At 35.6% G+C, this 19,494-nt stretch overlaps 2 protein-coding genes across 5 annotated transcripts in view; one reads left to right on the forward strand and one right to left on the reverse strand.

Annotated features, from left to right (window-relative positions):
* LOC127656721 (CNK3/IPCEF1 fusion protein-like) overlaps window positions 1-10,462 on the forward strand; it is a 64,545-nt gene extending 54,083 nt beyond the window's left edge. For all 3 annotated transcript variants that reach the window (XM_052145195.1, XM_052145196.1, XM_052145197.1), the window contains 8 exons: window positions 191-366; window positions 856-929; window positions 4,203-4,274; window positions 5,156-5,226; window positions 7,331-7,404; window positions 7,542-7,644; window positions 7,851-8,029; window positions 8,317-10,462. In XM_052145195.1, coding sequence (XP_052001155.1) covers window positions 191-366; window positions 856-929; window positions 4,203-4,274; window positions 5,156-5,226; window positions 7,331-7,404; window positions 7,542-7,644; window positions 7,851-8,029; window positions 8,317-8,661 — 1,094 coding nt within the window. In that variant the 3' untranslated portion in view covers window positions 8,662-10,462. The remainder of the gene's footprint in view (window positions 1-190; window positions 367-855; window positions 930-4,202; window positions 4,275-5,155; window positions 5,227-7,330; window positions 7,405-7,541; window positions 7,645-7,850; window positions 8,030-8,316) is intronic.
* Window positions 10,463-10,464: 2 nt separating this feature from the next.
* On the reverse strand, window positions 10,465-18,359 carry LOC127656722 (claudin-23-like). 2 transcript variants are annotated; one of them, XM_052145200.1, is made up of 2 exons: window positions 18,211-18,359; window positions 10,465-12,646 (listed from the first exon to the last, which is right to left on the reverse strand). In XM_052145200.1, the coding sequence occupies exon 2, from the start codon at window positions 12,521-12,523 to the stop codon at window positions 11,849-11,851; it is 675 nt and encodes a 224-aa protein (XP_052001160.1). In that variant the 5' UTR covers window positions 12,524-12,646; window positions 18,211-18,359; the 3' UTR covers window positions 10,465-11,848. The 2 variants fall into 2 exon arrangements, with proteins under 2 accessions (XP_052001160.1, XP_052001159.1); XM_052145199.1 differs by having other exon boundaries at window positions 10,465-12,649.
* Window positions 18,360-19,494: the final 1,135 nt, after the last annotated feature.

Genomic DNA, 19,494 nt, shown 5'->3' on the forward strand with positions numbered 1-19,494 from the left:
TCACCTGTAAATGGTGACTAAATCTAGCATTCTTACTAATATCTAATATCTATGTTTCTCAGAAGAAAGTCATACTGGTTTGGAACAACATGAATGTTAGTAAATAATGACAGTATTTAAATTGTTGTGTGAACCTTTTAACAATTGCAAAATGATGACATATATAACCTGATTTCTTTGCATACTCAAGGAACGCGAACAGCGATGAGCCGCAGGAGGGTGTCCTGTCGAGAGCTTGGCCGTCCAGACTGTGATGGTTGGCTCTGGAAGAAGAGAAAAGAAACAAATGTCTTCATAACTCAGAAATGGCAGAGATTCTGGTTTGTCCTAAAAGGTCCAACACTGTATTGGTATACCAGTCAACAGGTTAGCATGTACTTACTTAATAAGAGGTTAACATGATGTAGGTGAATTAATCAGTAGATTAATTTATCCAAACGTTTGTGTGGGTACAGCTTAAAATTTAATAATTTAAATACTAAATAAGACTCATCTGGCGAGGTGTACACTGTGTTGGGACACATCAGTTAAAGCGTTGAAGCTGCATACGACCTTAAAAGGGCATCCGTATATTTAAAGCTCTATTTGGTGCTTGAATTATTGAGAGCTCTGTTAATTTTTAAGTAAACAATGCGTAAAGCATGTGTCAGCTGTAACCACAGTTTTAGATAACGGTCTGGGAATGTGTAATGCTTTATAAATGCTCAACCCATTTTAAATCTATACATTGTACTGTGCCATTTTTATCTTATTTCATGTATCATGCTAGAATCCATCCCATGCTTGATGGTGTGGAGCAAAATCTGTTTACATAGTTTTACTTACTGAAAGAATTCCATCCATGTTGTTGTACAGGAGGAGAAGGCTGAGGGGTTACTCAAGATCAGCAGCTACAGCATTGAGAGTGCAGGAGAACACAAGAGGAAGTAGTGAGTATCTTCTTCATTACAGCTAACACAACACACCTTTTGCGTCACTGGTGAGCCATTCATTACTCATGGTTGAAGGAATATTCAGGGTTCAATACAAGTTAAGCTCAATCGACAGCATTTTTGGCATAATGTTGATTACCTCAAAACATTTTCCGACTTGTCCCTCCTGGGATAAGCAAAAATCTGGGTTACAGTGAGGCACTAACAATGGAAGTAAATGGGGCTAATCCATAACCGTAACAATACTCACTGTTTTAAAAGTATAGTCATTAGACGTGTGGGTGTTAACATGATTTTAGTGTAATAAAATCGCTTACTTACAAGGGTGTTACGATTCACTCGTTTTCTCGATGCATCAATTACAAATCCTGCCAATTCATACGCATCAATCTTGAAATTTGATTTTTGAATCGAGAATCGTTAGTGTTGGTCAATAATCGATTTAAAATCATTTACAAAAATGTATCTGGATTCAGCAAATTAGTATTCAGTATTTTAGAATTGTAAAGGGATCAATGGAAAGGAGGAGGCGAGAACCGGCTTGACAATATAAATAATAGTTTAATTGGTAAACTTAAAACAAGGACACAAACACACACATGACGGACATGCCCGTTAACGACCTATCTCTCCCGCACTATCCCCTGCAGTCGACCTTTATCCCTCTCGAAGGCTTGATTAGCCTAATACGGGACCGGGTGTTGGATCACGACCCGGCCCCACCCTCCGCCCTGCCACAAGAATATATAAATATTAAATTAATAATAATAATAATAAAACATTTTATTTGTAATGCGCCTTTCTCAGACTCAAAGCGCTACAGCATTTACAGAACAAAATAATCAAACATGTGAATAAAAATATATATAGAAGTATCAAAAAAAAATGTTACATGTTTGATTTAAATGAGACATGCGCAGGTTCATTCTCTAGCGAGAATTTTATCATCAAAAATGGTGTCTAAATAAATTAAAACTGCAATCAAATGAAAATAGAACATTTAATTTTCAACATTATATTGTATTATTTATTATCAAATAAAGATATTTTATACAGAACCTCACAGCACAATCCAAAATACAACATTGGAGTTATTTTTGTCAAATAAAGTGCTGCACAACAGAGCACCACAGATGTGAGATATTGCTTAAATAAAAGATAATTATTATTGATTTATTGTTATTACATATTATTACTTAAATATATACAGTAGAGATATATTTCCCTCTGGGGATTTGTCCTCATTTAAATGAAGCTTTTATTTTGGCGGACGTTTTTAATTAGGATTTAAGCCCTTTGCGTTTCTGTGTGTTTTTGACAGTAGCTTCTCACCTCTGGAAAAGCTTGTCACTCTGTGACCCATTGTGATTTTTAAACCTTAAAAGGCTGCTGTTTCATTAAATAAATATGTTGTCTGTATGTGCTGTACGCTACATTGTGAATAATTGCTCTGCTCTCTGTCATCTGCTACAAAGAGAGCGCTCAATGCTCATGGTGTCATGAGTACTTTTATGCTGCCTAAATATAACTTTTAGACCATCAAACATTCACTTTCATTGTATGGACAAACAGAAATGTTGAAATGTGCTTATAAAAATATTCATTTCGGTTCTGCTGAAGAAGGAAAGACATACACATCTGGGATGGCTTAAAGGGGGGGACAACCCTCAGATGGGGGGTCCTGACCCCCCCGCGATTTCCGCCTATGCCAACAACATACCCAAAGTAAAACTCTTCCAGTTCTTGAAACATTTGGTCTACAAACACAAACTTGGGCTCGTTTGAAAGTAGACACTTGTTATTCAAGAGTAAAAATTTATAATTTTAGTATTATATTAATTTAGTATTTATAAAATATTTTTACATTTTTAAATATGCGCAGTGCCCCAAAAACCCATCTGATACAAAGTCACATGTCTGATGAAGGTTTGACACAAGTTTGAAGTCAATATGTTCAAAAGTCTTTCTTTCATAATGATTTATGTATGTGTACTTCCAAAAAAGGTCACTTGGAGGCGCCAATAGAACTGTTAACTACGTAAACCAAACGTTGACGTTGGTTCAAAACACACATTTGTTTATATTTCTATGTAAAAAATACTACACAAACTAAAATTACATGAAGATATCATTTATGTATATTATAATGCATTCCATATATATTTATGCATTTATGCACACAAACAAACACAGTCCATGGTTTTCCAATCCGAACCTTCGCGAATCAGCATCAGTGATATAAACCCTTATATGATTGTTTTCATCTTTTCATTGGCTACATGACCCATCAGTCAAAAATGATCTAGCTTTTCATTGGCTGGCGTTTTCCATAGACAAACATGGATGATGCACATCATACCATCACTCCTGTCGACTGTCCTGTTTGGTTATTCTGAGTGACTACCCAATCACAGCTGCACAGAAAATGTTAAGGGAGGGCTCATTTTGTTCATAAGACCCTCCAAAAATCATGCTTGGGTGTTTTGCTACTGTAGCACTACAGGAGTGCAAAATTTAGCAGAGAATAGACATGAATAATAACATGTGTTGAATATGTAAAACCTGAACAAAAACAGATTGATCAATATTTCTTCATATTTGTACTTTTTTGGACTAAAATCGCTAATGGATTTTATTTATTGGCCAAATTTTTTTTTTCAAATGGGTCGTTTTTGACCCACCCGTCTTTAAGAGGTTAACCAGACAATTTAAAGAGAACATTTTTTGATGACTGTTGTGTATGCTAACTACAAGTTTGTTTTTCTGTTCATGCTGGACTTTTTGCTACCACTACCACTGTGACGTAAGCAGTGGCGTTGCCAAAGTATTGGTCTATAGGACCAGAATGTACGTTTTTATTTAGCAGTATTTAACTTAAATTTCGGTCTATTCCTCCCACAAATCTATTGTATGGCTTTATGGACACTCTCTTATAAAGAAACAGAAGTCGAGGTGCTCCTCGGTTCTCAGTGTTTGTTGTTGGCTGTAGGGGTGCGAGTATCAGAGGCAAGAGGGCAGTTAGTTGGAGATGTGTGAACAACACAATTACACTTTACATCCTCAGATCTTCCCCCGCAGTCCACAAACACAGCACAACCTGCCAACATGATGATAAATGAGTTTTCAATTTTTTCATTAAGCTGTTGAAGCATCTGTGCAAAGATTAATGCTTATTATCATCTCTCTCTCTCTCTCTCTCTCTCTCTCTCTCTCTCTCTCTCTCTTCTCTCTCCCTCTCTTTCCCTTTGTCTCTTTCTGTTTTTTTCCTAGTGTATTTCAAATGTGTCACCAACGTTTTCACAATTTCTTCTTCGCTGCTGATAATGTAACTGACATGAGCAAGTGAGTGTGGCTCCATATTAACAAATACTATTTTCTCTTCCAGGGTGTCTGACCACAAATATTACATACATTCATTCATGACATTATACCTTAGAAAGCATTTTGCCAAACATTGATTTACAAAATGTCACATTGATTACATTTTACTGCGCACCTGCAGTTTCATCATGTTTCCTCAGAATCAAATTATTGTGCTTTGACCTTTGAATGTAAATAGATGAGTTAAATACAATTACATCATAAAGGTGAAATGTGTAACGTTTAAAATAAAATACTTTCTCCTATTCCAGTTTAATGTGCAGGGCCAACTATATGTAAGCTATTTGTCGGCTGACTTCACAGTGTTAACACTGGGAATTGCGATTGATCAATCAGAATCAAGTATTCCAGAGAGCAGTGTAAAAATAATGTTTAGACAGATCAGTAACACAGTTAGTCTCTTCTGAAGAGATTTGTGCTATTTATGTGAACTACATCCAGGTAAGATTGTACATTTATTCTGTTGCAAAGTTGCACTGATACTAAAATGACTCTTAATGACTGTGACCTGTTGAACAGCACTTGACTAGAGGAACTGTAGTATAGCAGTGAGTCAGCAGACGCTCAGATTCAGACATTGAGGTTAACAGGGTTGTCTGCCTGCAGCATTTGAGAGGATGCAAATCTTTTCTACATGTTATCACTCGCTACCACAGCACACACACACACTCTTATCATTAGTTTTTATGCAATTTGAATTGCACAAAGTTCACGTCTGCCCCCTATCGTCCATCAACTAATACTTCACAATGCTAATTACTGTGGATGGCTGAGGTACTAAATAGATGAAAAATCTGTGTTTTTGACTCTCTATTTCTCTCTCATTCATTCTATGTCAACAGATGGATTAACTGTTTAATCATAGCCATTCAGAAACACAAGAAATATGTCCAAAGTCAAGACAAGGAAGAAGGTAGGGAAAGGACACATTAGAGTATAAGGGGTCTATATGCTGCCGAATTAAAGCTCTGTGTCTGCTCCAATTCTGCTTAAAGATGTAGTGCTATAAAAGGTTTCTGAGAGCTATGATGCTAGTACCAGTAGCAGTTCGGATGCAGCTTTAGTTCTGTTTAAATTGAGTGCTTCTCCAGAACCACGTTACATTTGTTGTCAATGTTCAACTTGTTTTCTGTTGGCTGTGGATGAGAATCAGCTTTTGAGTGGATGTTTCATTGTTTTTGGATTGTGATTCCTGTGTAAATACATTTAAGCCACCAGTGCCTCATTCATGTCTGTGTAAACATACCTTTTTAAACCTCAATGAATTTAGCAACACATTAAGAAGTATGTTTCATTACTATCAACACTGAATTTAACAATTAACAAAATCCAATGAATTTGAACAATTAACTGCGGTGAGTTTAATTATGCTCAACGGTGAATTTAATAACACACAAGTGGTGAGTTCAACAAAATCCAGGAATGGCACTTTTTTTCCATAATGAATGGTACGATTATAAAATCCAGGAATGGCACTTTTTTTCCATAATGAATGGTACGATTATACAAATAAGAAAACGATCTTCAGTTTTCTTATTTGTTAACGATTGTCCTAAAATGTTAAAATGTCTTTTGTTTTTATTTGAAAAGTAAAGTTGATCAGAACCTATTTGTTAGCTGAGAATATGAAGTCATGTTTATTTCCAGGATGGCCGGACCTTAAAGAATGTATTTGAATACCCCTGATTATTTTAATAACACACAGTATTTAAAGTATAGTTCACCCAAAAATGAAAGTTCTCTAATCATTTACTCACCCTTATGCTACCCCAGATGTAGATGACTTTTTTTCTTCTGCTGAACGCCAACACATATTTTTAGAAGAATATTTCAGCTCTGTGGGTCCATACAATGCAAGTGAATGGTGATCAGAACTTGAAAGGTCCATGCACATAAAGGCAGCATAAAAGTAATCCTCAAAACTCCAGTGGTTAAATCTATATCTTTATAAACAATAGGATACAGTAGGTGTGGGTGAGAACAGATAATTATTTTAAGTTTTTTTGTTTTACTACAAATTTTCCTCCCTTGCCAGTAGGTAGCAATATGCACAAAGAATATGAATCCCCTAAAACAAAAGAAGAAGAATATGAAGGTGAAAGTGGAGATTGATAGTAAAAAATTACTTAAATATTGATCTGTTTCTCACCCACATCTATCAAATCACTTAAGAAGAAATTAATTTAACCACTGGAGTCATATGGATTACTTTTGTGCTTTTTGGACCTTCAAAGTTCTGGCCACCATTCACTTGAATTGTATGGCGCTACAGAGTTGAGATATACTTCTAAAAATATTTGTTTGTGTTCTGCAGAAGAAATACATTCATACACATCTGGGGTGTTATGAGGGTTAGTAAATGATTAGAGAATTTTTATTTTGGGGTGAACTGTTCCTTTAATACTGTGTGTTATTAAAATAAACTGTTTAGTTTTGTTTTTAATGTTAATTGGTGTGCCTGATACAATGATTGCTTGTTTTCATCTGAATTATCAGCAGCAAAAAAAGCAGTTAAAGAGCCCTGGTGTACTGTATATGCTGTTTCTGATGTGTCCTCTGCACTGTCTTTGCAATAGAGCTGTTGGATTTTTATAATGGGGTTTTTGAACTTATGTGTATAATAAGGTCTGTGGTAAACATTACTTGACGATGTGTGAAAGTTTTGTTATACAACATCAATTACACACTTTCATACCTCAAACATTAATTTTGAAGTCGTATTGAAGTACATACAAAAAACACACAGCGCCAGCTTCAAAAAGTGTGAAATTGATGTGTAGAACAAAACGTCCACACATCGTCAAGTAATGTTTATCACAGACCTTATTTTACACATAAGTTCAAAAACCCCATTATAAAAACCCATAGAAAAATCCAGAGGGAACCCATGGCGAATTAGACTTCTGGGTTCGCCCACAAATGAATGCCACAGCTGAAAAGCTTTATGTAAACTGTCCATAGATGATTTTGATGTAGTTCAGGCAGTGCTGGTTAATGAGACATGTTTTTGTTGTCAGACTGTTACAGTGAAACAGAATCGGAGGAGGAAACTTCTCGTTCACCTCTCCCTCACCACAAGAAACTAGTTAAAGTGAGGATACACACACTTACACATACGCATAGAATTACAAATAAAAATCACATACATAAACTGACCAAAAATGGGTGTGCACTTTTGTTTTTAACATAAAATGGACATAACAGTGTTTTCTATTTATTCTGTCATAGAAAACTCAAACTCAATCAAACACGCTCCCTCGAACAAAGGGTAAGAAGACACCAGCTTCAGAGCCATTTACTATTTCACAAGCAGGGGGCAGTAAAGTTGCAGGTAAGAGAGTATAATGTCACACAACTGATGTGAGGGACTCTAGTCACCTCTTTATGTCTTGGATACTTAAATCCTTACAGTCATTGGAGAATGGTTTTATTTACAGGTTCTGGACATTTATAAACACTCACTCCTTACACTACAACTCTCTTTTTTTCCTTCTTTCGCTCACTCTCTCTCTCTCTATCTCTCTCTCTCTCTCTCAGGAAGTGTAGATGAGATGGATGAAATGTTTCATAGCCTAAAAAAAGGAGGAGTGTCTCTGATTGGTCAGAATCAGCCAGTGACTCATGACCAGCTCAGAAAATCCTTCATCAAACGCAACAAAAACCCTGTCATCAATGAGAAAATACACACACTTCGTGCTCTCCAGAGCACACTCAAGGTCAGACATTCACATGCACCAAATACACAAAACACACACACAGTCACAAGTAAACAGTGACTGCTAAAAGTATTTAGACACTTAAGCCACACTTTCAAGTGCTTAAAGTGTCTAAACACTTTTTGGTTTGGATTGTATGTCCACACTACTCACTTAACTGACTAACTGCTATTTGCTAATATGCATAGTGTATAATATTATGCATTTACCCTGAAGTAGTGAAAGGTTAAGGGTGGTTTCAGTATTTCTCATTGGCTGCTGTTTTGTTTTATATTATTATTATTTAGGCGAAGGAGGCGGAGTTGCACCTTATTAACAAGATCCTTGATGATTCCAAGTTTTCGCCACAGAAGTTCCGTGAGTGGAAGGAGTTTAATGAAGAGCTGCTTCAGGATATTGAAAACCTGGCACATGTGAGAGTGAAGAAACAGATAGCCTCACCCAGAACAGAGTCAGTTTCCACAGGTGACGATGAGGCAAGTAGACCGAGCCTGAGTGATGGAGAACAGCTGGTAGATGCGGAGCTTACTGATGATGGAGCCACCACCCCTACAGATGCAACTGTGCAGATGCAGACACATACTACTGGCATGGGTGATGCCGCACCCACAGAGAGCTACTTTTACATATGAAACACAAGCACAAACTGTCGTAATACATCAGTCTCCCTGACAAATCAGAGCCAAAATCTGTCAAATCTTGTCAGTCCTGTACTGTGTTAAAACAGCTTAGAGAAATGAAAATCTAAATGTCTGGACCTGATTTGCAGCAAATCTAGGACTGGCTGTGTCACCATTACTGCTTTCAAAAATGACTGTTGAACATTCAAATAGACAATCACTGAATCTATGATGCACTACAAATCAAACTTTAAGCACTTGTTAAAGGTGGGTTTTCGTATGTTCACACTGAGCTCAAGAGATAGACATGAAAGTATTGCTTTATTAATTATCTATTTCAGTAACACTTTACAATAAAGTTTTATTTTTTAACATTATTTAACATGAACAATACTTTTCTAGCATTTATTAATCTGGGTTAATTAATATTAATATCATCATAAAGTGATAAAATTTTTAAATCAAAGGTTGTTAACATTAGTTAACGCACTATGAACTAACAATGAACAATTGTATTTTTATTAACTAGCATTAATAAAGAATAATAAATGTTTCAATTCATTGTTAGTTCGTGATACCTAATGCATTGACTAATGTTAACAAATGGAACCTTATTATATAGTGTTACCATCTATCCTTTTTATTATAAAGGTATGTAGTGTATGCATCTGTATGGAAATACAGATCCTGAAAGCAACCAAAAATATTTTTTTACAGTAAAAAGATACCTCATTTTGCATGGATAGTATATATTAAATGCCCGGCAATATTCATTTTCCCAGACGTACCACACAATGACGCCATGTGTTTTGTTCACGAGGTGTAGCATTCCTGTCCACAAGTTCCTTTCTAGTTTTGCAGTGTTTTTATTCCAAGTGTGTATATTCATCCATATAATGGCTGACTTTATATGTGCAGATGCATCAGACCTCTCTTATCCTGATGGATGCAATGTGTGATTTATTTTATCTTCCCATGTTTTTTCTAAATTATTTGATTTCTGTTGAAGTTTTAAAGACTTCATTTTCCACAATTGGAGGTACAAATGAAATAAAATAATGTTTAAAGTGCATTCAAGAAAACTATTTTAGATTACTCTACTTATAGAGGTAAACTCATATCTAGAGAGAGCACAGAGAGTGTTACATTATTTTTGTGTATGTGTGTGCACACGTGCAATTGTTTCATCTTGCTTCAGAAAAACTTCCATAATAATTTATTTACATTTTGATTTGTTTTGTTCACACGCTGTATGTACAGTGTATACATAGGTGTTAAAGTAGAATTATCAAGTCCAAAGAAATTTGAATGGTTTTATTAATAAAACAGTTAGAGAGAGACATCTAGAATGGAATTTGTTATTTGCCATATTATATATATATATATATATATATCATGTATATAGAGTGTAAAATTGATGTATGATTTATGCAGAGTCAAAGCCTCACCATCTCACCATGCCTGTCCTTATACAGTTTGGTTAATTGATCATTAAATAGTGTTTGCAAAAAGCCTAATTTGTTTAGTCATACACCGTACAGACTAAGCAAAAAATCTACTGTTAAACTGCAACACAATGTTTAATGTTTTCCTAATGGCATATATACTGTATCTGCTTCACATCTGTTTTCATGGATTTTTATGTTTATTTTTTAATTTATATTTTTTCTTTTCTCTTTTTTTAGATACCTGCGAAAAATAATCTGTCAGTTGTTCTACTTGAATGGTTGTCTAATTCTGCATTTGTTCAGTCTAAAACATATGTTCAGGTGTTAAAAGATAAACTTTGTCCTTCATCAGAAATGGTGTTGATTTTTAATTACATTTTGACAATTGACATTGCACAGGGAAGTACAATTATCTCAGCTTTTTGTAATGTTCGTGTAGGAATGTACAAATGATTCCTAAGCAGCTGCGTATTTACCCAAACAAGCAGTTTACCGTAAAAGCATTTGTTAGCATGACAAGTAGCCAATAGATAGTTTGAGATAAACAGACTATAGCAAGTAATTACACATATTTACAGTCTAATCAAGTACAGTTATTAATTACAGATTGTTATATCACAGATAAAGAACTTCTGCTGGTTTATGTCCAAATGTAAATATGTTTATCAGCCATTAGCCTTAACTGACATCACACATAGTAATGTCTCAACTACTAGCAGGAAAAGCCAAAAAACTTCATTTTATTACAGCTTTGAAAAGATTAATAAACTGTAAATTCTGAGCTATGTCATAATAGATAAAGACACCACATACTAGAACAAGAAAAGCCCACAAAAGTTTTGTGACTTTTATATTTGAAGCCTTCTATATGGTAGTGTACTCATAAAAGTTGACCAAATGAACATTTAGCAGATATATACATTTAAAAGTCACAATCTGTTTGTTTTTTAGAGGTAAGGATCCAAAAATATTAATGACTCATCTTGCACTACACATTTTTTTTTAAATGCTCTCTAGAATGAGAATGTCCCTCCCCAGATTCCATCTGCAACTGACTAGCAAGTTGCAAATCATGGTTCATAGCTGTTACATAAACAAACGCCCATTTGCTATTTTTTAAAGGAATGTTCCGGATTCAATGCAAGTTAAGCTATGTCAACAGTACTTGTGGCATGTTGATGACAAAATATTTTGAATCGACACTATATATATATACTTTTGAAAGAGAGTGTATTTTAGTGTTCATGCACTGGCCTCATTCATGTCCATTTTAAATGCCTTACTTTAAACGCATTTTTGTGCTCTCTCTCTCTCTCTTTCTCTTTTAAATGAACGAGGGACTAGTCTAAATTATTTTTTATAGAAATCAAAATTATGCCACAAATGCTGTTAACTAAATATAACTGGAACATTACTTTAAAGGTGCACTCAGTAATTTAAGTATGTTGAAGTATGGCTTAAAATGACACTTAGTGGCCTGGATGCTGCATCATGCAAACACAGTTGTTTTCAGCTACCAATGCCATTGTGGAAATTCACAATGCACAGTAATTCATGAATGACTGAGTCTCCCCTGCTCCATGTAGAATAAAAGAGCTTTTATAAGATTACTGATATTACTGAACTCTTCATCTCACATGAGAGGTCAGGTTTTTATACATATGTTTCAAAATTACTAGTCATTTCTTTAGAATTATTGAGTGCACCTTTAAGGGATGAGCTTTTCGAAATGTCCTGCTTGGGTTGACAATCTAACAGTTCACCTCATACATTTCGGCACTGTCTTTGAGTCTCTGTTTGGGACAGGATGGACACTGCACACTTTTGAACCCAAACAGCAGTGCAGCCCCTCCTAGCACTTGTATCCAAGCACCAACCCACCCAAAGTAGAGTGACCCGGCCGGGTGTAGCGTTAGTCGAGGTGGTTTGTGTATGTTGAGCCCCTGCAACTCAGATACAGTTGAATCCACCTCGATCCCTAGCTTTGAGAGGTGGCAAGTGTACACCCCTAACGCAGCCAAACTGAGCACACCCGCTAGCGCCACCAACAGGCCACCGGCTGCTGCTACACTCCTGAGAGGGATATCAGTCCAACAGCGAACACCCACGCTCGCAAGCACAATCCCAGCGCCGCACAGGAAAAGAGATGACAGCACCATGCCCTGAACCAATCGAACCCGAGCATCTCGCTGGTAGGACCCCGACACTGGCCAGCACTCTTTCAGCTCAGAGTGCACCACCTGCAGGCAACTCTCCCATAGGCCATCTGAACGGACAAGGAGGAGCTCTGTGGCTCCACCCCGTCCTGCCGCGCCCAACCGCGCCTGTCCTTCTCTCCATTGAGGAGTGATTGCTGCAGTAAATACCAGCACAAGGCCCAAGGGTGCAAACACCACCCCCATCAGCATGGACGCAGGAGTGTGCATCCTGTAGATGACTGCCTTTTGCAATGCGCAGCTGAGTAGACGGCCACAAGACGCTGTTGACTCTCTTTAGGGATGATGTTAAACGTGAAGCTGAGCCAAACAGCTGTCACCACCACCAAGAATCTGCTGAAAACAATCAGATTTAAATTAGATTTGATTTTTAAACATTCCACTCATAAAATTCTAGAAGATTTGTTCCATGCAAATCATAGCACAGGCATACATTCCACTCTATTCCACATCTGTGCAAATGGAATCAAGGTTTCTGTCCGCTGTTAGTTATGCAGTCTGTTAGATCTAAAGAATGAGAGTGAGAGAGAGAGAGAGAGAGAGAGAGAGAGAGATAGTTTGTGTGTGTGTGTGTGTGTGTGTGTGTGTGTGTGTGTGTGTGTGTGTGTGTGTGTGTGTGTGTGTCTGTGTGTCTGTGTGTACATGCATGTCTTTTTAGCCTATGACTCTCCTTTGAGCTCTAAGAAACGTTGTCACTCCTGGCAACCAGCACAGTGGAGGTGAATGCTCATCTGTTGCTAAGAGACTGTAAACTGGACGATCCTACGATTGCATCTTTTGTGGTATATTTGAATTGGTCCCTGTGCTATCAGCTACAAGTGTGTGTGAAATCTGATTCTATGTTTTGCAACCATACATACTTTGACTTTGGCGATATTTTGGAGTTGAAATGTAGGTTTGTGTCATAGTTGATATAGTTTTTGTGTATCAGATACATCTTAAAATAGTCTGGAGGACATTTTAGATGTAGATAGGGAGCCAGACATCTGGGCGCAAGCTAAATGTTTGTCTCACACACACTTACTCACAGTTATAGAAGACAAGGACAAAAGAGACATTCGAATGACGTGCTGCAATAACAAGGGCATTTTTAATGCATAAACACTCTACAGATGACTAATATTATTCCACAAGTGTCTGAAGAGAGTCTGCAACGTCTAATTGGTCATTAAAACAATATTCCGGGTTCAATACAAGTTAAGGTCAATCAGCGGTTTTTGTGGCATAATGTTGATTACCACAAATTTTCATCTGGGTTAAATCTGGGTTACAGTGAGGCACTTACAATGGAAGTGAATGTGGCCAATCCATAAATGTAAAACTCTCACTGTTTCAAAAGTTTAGCCACAAGACATAAACAATATGTGTGTTAACATGATTTTAGTGTGATAAAATCACTTACAAACATTTTCTATGAAAATGTTATTTCAAAATTTTACAACAGAAGAATACATGGTAACACTTTACAATAAGGTTTCATTTGTTAATAGTAGTTAACAACATTAGTTAACATGAACTTACAATGAACAATAATTATTAAGCATTTATTAATCTTAGTTAATGTTAATTTCATCATATACTAATACATTTCTAAAATCAAAAGTTGTATTAGTTAACATTAGTTAATGCACTATGAACTAACATGAACTAAAAATGAACAACTGTATTTTTATTAACTAACAGTAGCAAAGATTAATAATTGCTGTAACAAATATATTGTTAATTGTTTATTCATGATAACTAATGCATTAATTAATGTTAATAAATGGAACCTTATTGTAAAATTCTACCGAATTCATGTGTTCTTTTTTTTTTATTATAAAATATACACTTCTGCCTTTCAACCCTCAAAAAACTGTCCTTTGCAGTTTACCTAAATTCTGAATTGCCTAATGTTTGTTGTAATCAACATTATGCACAAAAAAAAAATGTTTTACAATTGTGTTTAACTTGCATTAAACCCGGAATATTCCTTTAACCATCATCTCTACGAGATCACCTACAAAAGTATTTGCGAGAGGGGTGTGGGTGCATATTGCCACACTTTGCTTGTTGTGAAATTACAACTCACGTCAATCGCTGTATGCACTTTAGACTAAATTAGTATCTATCGTTGTATCAATTTCCAGTCTTGTTCCTGTTCTAGTCACTTCTGTTGCATGGCAACTCAAAAAACAAACACATAAAGGGGACATTGGTATACACACAAATAAACAAAACACATTTTGCCACACCAAACATAATGTGGCTAATTACATTCCTCTAGTTATAAATGAATCGTGAGTGCACCTGCTACTTTTGACACTTGCTTTCACACTGCATTAGTTATGAAATATCTGGAAAAACAGCATGGTGGTATGATTGGAAGGAGACATTGGTTTTTCCAAATGATGGCTCAACAGATAGAAAATAACACATATCATAATGGCAGTGATAAACAGGCTCATACGCTGAATACAAACTACCCACATCAGATTTCACAGAGAACTTGAACAAAAAAAGCAGAGGTGATAACTGAGAATTCTTCAGGCAGCATGAAAAGAAACAGCTCTGGCCTGCTCTGATGACCCTGTTTCGTTCTCACACTTACTCAAACAAATAGCTCGTTAGCTGAATTTGAACAATCGTGGACAATTGATTTGCATGTTGGGAATGAGTTTTCTTAATTTAGAATTACTATGTAATCTCAATGCAAACACTTTGTGTAGAAAGAACTTAATTTATTTGGGTAAAGCCAACATAATTATAAGTGTCAATGTAACTCAAATAACTAAATAGTTAAAGTAGTTTTAGCGTGTTAAATGCATACCGGTTAGAAGTACTTTAATGCACAATTTAGAAAATGTACTATATTTGATAAGATGAAACATATTCAATGAAGAATGACACTTGCGGATTGTAGTTCATTGCCGCACGAGGAAACGGGAATATCCCGCGCACGCATGACATGCCTATCTAATCTCATTTGCTGGTTTTGCTCGCTCAAACACTTTTATTTTTGTTAGTCGTGGGGTTAGCTTTACTCGTTTAATTGTAAACTAAAATATAATTGGTTACTTACGCTTTTAATAGTATATAATAACAAGTAGGCCTACGATATAATAGTACATGTTTGTGAAAAGCAGACAGTTTTACAGGGAGTTTAGAGATTTCAAAGTCACACTGTAACAGAAAACTTATGCCACCATTTTTTAAACCATTTAAGCTCGATAGCCCCATTCATAATGTCAAAGTCAATCGTCTTAAAACCTCTGTCTTCATAATCTTTAATCATATCACTTTTCCATATATAATTCCTTTTCCATATAAAATCAAAATTCAAATTATTTCTTTAATCTTTTTAGCAGAAGCTGCTAGTGAGTTATACTGATAAATTAATCTAGAAAGACTTATAATTCTTCCAAATATCGTTATGTCTCTCTGCAGCCAAGTATTCATAATTAATTCACATTTCTCTACATTTTTATAAAAATAAAATTTTTCTAAATTATCCACCGACTTAGATATCCAGATACCTAAATTATTAACGTCGTTTTTAATTGTGATATTATACAATGTTCTATTAGGATGATCATGGATGGCAATAACTCACATTTTGAGAAATTAAGCTTTTGAGAAAATCTTAATAAACTTAAGTGCTAAGGTATTTGCTGTTTTTTTTTTTTTTTTTTTTTTTAAAGAGTAGTGTCATCAGCAAATTGACTGACAATAAATTGATACCCTGCTAAATATGTTGCCCATAAACAGCAGATGAGATTAGATAGCGCGGGAGACATTGGGGAATTGTCTTGCGCGTGCTGTCAGGCATGTCCTCATGTGCGAGATCTTGTATTGCACGCAGATGTCATGCGCTCGCGAGTTCTTCCTTTTTCCTCGCGTGGATTTAATCTATCGCGCTTGCGAGCGTCAATAACGTGCGCAGATTCATGGCGTTGAAACGCCTTCATATAAATCTCAACATAACAAAACATTAAACACTAACAAATATCCCCCTTATTCAATCACAAAAACACATTAAAATAAATCACTTAATTTTCACATTTACTCTCCCTATCAAGTCCCAGGCAAAGCTTGGAAATCAATGCTACATTAACACCACAAAATTATTAATGTTGTCCCAACTCAAATGGATTAAGTAAACTTTTATTTTACAATTTAAATGGATTGAATGCAAGGAAATCAAGTTGTTGTAGGTTTGTGTTGCTAGGCTGCACTACGCAACATTGTGCTCTCTAGCAATATCTGTGGTTGAATGTTAAAATTGCAAGCATGTTTCGGCACCGCTCTTCTGTCTGATGAATCTCCTTATTTGAGTTTATCCAGACATTACCTGTGTGTGATCATGACTGGGAGATATTTAGAGCCGGAATCATTAAGTGCTATTTATGTGTTGGTATTATGTTATGTTTCACATTTAAATTTTGAATATTACTTCATCTGCTTTCATGAACATAAAAAACACTCTTATTTACATATTTCGAATGAATGAATTTTACACTTAGTGCTTTTCTGATACTACACTCAAAGCAATTTACCAAGAGAACAGGGGACTCTCCTCAACCAACTGTTACCGGTATATTTTAACATGATGTTTTATCTACTAATGTTAATGTTTGTATTGTAGTATACTTATCAATTTAAGAGGTGAAACTCGTGTTATGGTAGATACAAGTTCAATAGAAGACTTTATTATTTTTAAATTATATTGTACAGCCTCAGCTGATAATGCAAATAAACCGTAATACTACAATAGTATGTTTCTGCCATGCACACAATAACACTGTAAACTAAAAACATAAAAAGAGTATTTAGGAATGATGGGGATAAAATATAAATTTTTAAACATGAAAATAATGTTTAAATATGCAATATAATAATTACAAGATGTCAATTTCAGAAGTTCATAATGTTTTATTCATACAAGCATGACAAGCAATATGAGCTTCAACAACCCTACCAGACAACAAATCCAAGCATTACAGCAGGTAAACAACTTTGCCAAACAGAGAACAGATATACCTCCATGCAGACTCCAGCAATGTTGTGAACTGTGTGAGTTTTACTCACTGAATTTAACATAGTTTCTCCAGCTGGAACATGAGACAGCCGGTTCTTCTTTCCTTTGTTTATGAACATGATATGAACATTACGAACGTAAGGACGAATGACATAACCCAGCCATTTTGTACCAAATCCGATCCAACAGCTCAAAATACAAATCAGTTTTATTGTCTTACCATAGTGAATTGGGGTACGGTAATGTCATTGTTTTGAACACTGATTGTTTATGTACTCAATCAATAATGCCAATTTGTTCATTTCTAACCAAAATTCTTACATAGTTCAACTTTAAGTAAATTAAACGAGCAGCAAAAAATCTTTTTTGAGGATGTGCTGCTACCCTGCAGAAAAGATCAGCATTGACCAGCATGAATTTCCATGCTAGTCCAGCCTGGTTTTTGCTGGTCTGTAGCAGGTAAATCTGATTAACCAGCAGGGTGTCTTGTCTTTCTCATGCTGGTCCATTTTTTAAGGTTAACCTTAAAGGTATAGTTCATTCAAAAATGAAAATTCTGGCATCGTTTTTTCAAACCTGTATGACCTTCTTTCATGGAACACAAAATGGGCATCTTTTTTCTATATAATAAAAGTGAATGCTGACTGAGACTCTCAGTCCTGAACATTCTGCCAAACATCTTCTTTTGTGTTCCACAAAAGAAAGAAACTCATATAGTTTGAAACAACATGAGGGTGATATGACAAATAAACACTTAACAAAGCCTTCTGTAAACACCAGTATCCAAAACACAACATATGCTGGTCTTTTCAGCAGGATTCACTCATCTCCTCCATCATTAGCTCACATCACACACAAAACACAGCTCTCATCCACTCACCTCTCTGCAGAAATGCTCTCTTCCTCTGTCCATAGAAGAACAAGGGATCGGTAGAAGAGTGATATTCACTTGCTCTCCTTGTTCATTTTGAGATGGATCTGTCTTCTCTCTTTCTTTCTGTATGAGCCTTTCTTTCCATACACTCCCCCGTCCTTGTTTCAAAGAGACACACACACAGACACATGCAACAAATAGAAAGGCTGACGTGTGCTGACTACACTATCTGGTCTGCCTGCTCAAGGCAACCAGAGGATCTTAAAAGAGAATAGAGATATGGAAATATATAGAGAGAGAGGGAAGGAGAAAAGGGAGAAAGAAGATTAATTTAAAGAGACAGCTTCATATTACTTGTATTAGTAAGAGCCATACAAAAACTTTTTATTAAGCCTCAAAGGAACATGTCAATCAGGCTGCTAAACAGCCATACATGAACTTAGACCACCAAGCTGAGCTCTTAGCATAATTGTGAAGATCATAAGGCCCATTACACATATATTTTATACTTATTACCCATATTGAAAATATATTGAAATACAAAAATCAAACAGATAATCCATATAATCATAAGATTGAAGAAGGCCCTGACAACCTTATTTTTGGTATATTACCTCCATTACTAAGCATTTAATTGTAGCAACACACTTTCAGAGTGGTTAGAATTGCAGACTTAAAGCAAATTACAAAGACAAATCAGAGTCCCCATGAATACAAGGATGGAGAGGAGATAAATAATATCATGGATTAATGCAAGGATAGTGTGGAAGGAAATATAACAGTTAGGGAGATCGATAACATATAAGATTAAGAGCCTCAATTTTGATCACAGATGGAAACTCCTTAAACAAACTATGATACACTATTAAATGATGATGATTCTTTCGCTTTAACTTTTTTGATTAATTGGTGAAATTGAAAATGCAATTAGCAATATCGCCCTACAAAGACGGTTTTACTGATTAATCAGTGCCGATAGTTGCATTTTGGAACTAAGTTTTAGTTTTTTATTCCTACTGTATAACAGCAGCCTCTAAAGTGAAATAACTCAAACAGTGATAAAAACAATCACTGACACCTCGTGGGAATTGGTTGGATCTAAATCTTTGATCATTCACAATATTCATCCATATTGTTAACCTTACTTAATGCAGATTTTATTTTGATAATCATGTGTTCTAAATTGAAGCAACAGCATGCAAAGAAAAATGTGACTCTATATAAACGTGCCCCACAGCATATACTGAACATCATCTCCAACTTTCTTGTTGAATGATGATTTAAAAAATC

The sequence above is a fragment of the Xyrauchen texanus genome, chromosome 16 (assembly GCF_025860055.1).
Source record: "Xyrauchen texanus isolate HMW12.3.18 chromosome 16, RBS_HiC_50CHRs, whole genome shotgun sequence".
NCBI classification, from domain to species: domain Eukaryota; kingdom Metazoa; phylum Chordata; class Actinopteri; order Cypriniformes; family Catostomidae; genus Xyrauchen; species Xyrauchen texanus.

What these genes read in the sequence shown, in the direction of transcription:
- LOC127656722 (XM_052145200.1), bottom strand. Translation starts at nt 12,523, where the DNA reads ATGCACACTCCTGCGTCCATGCTGATGGGGGTGGTGTTTGCACCCTTG.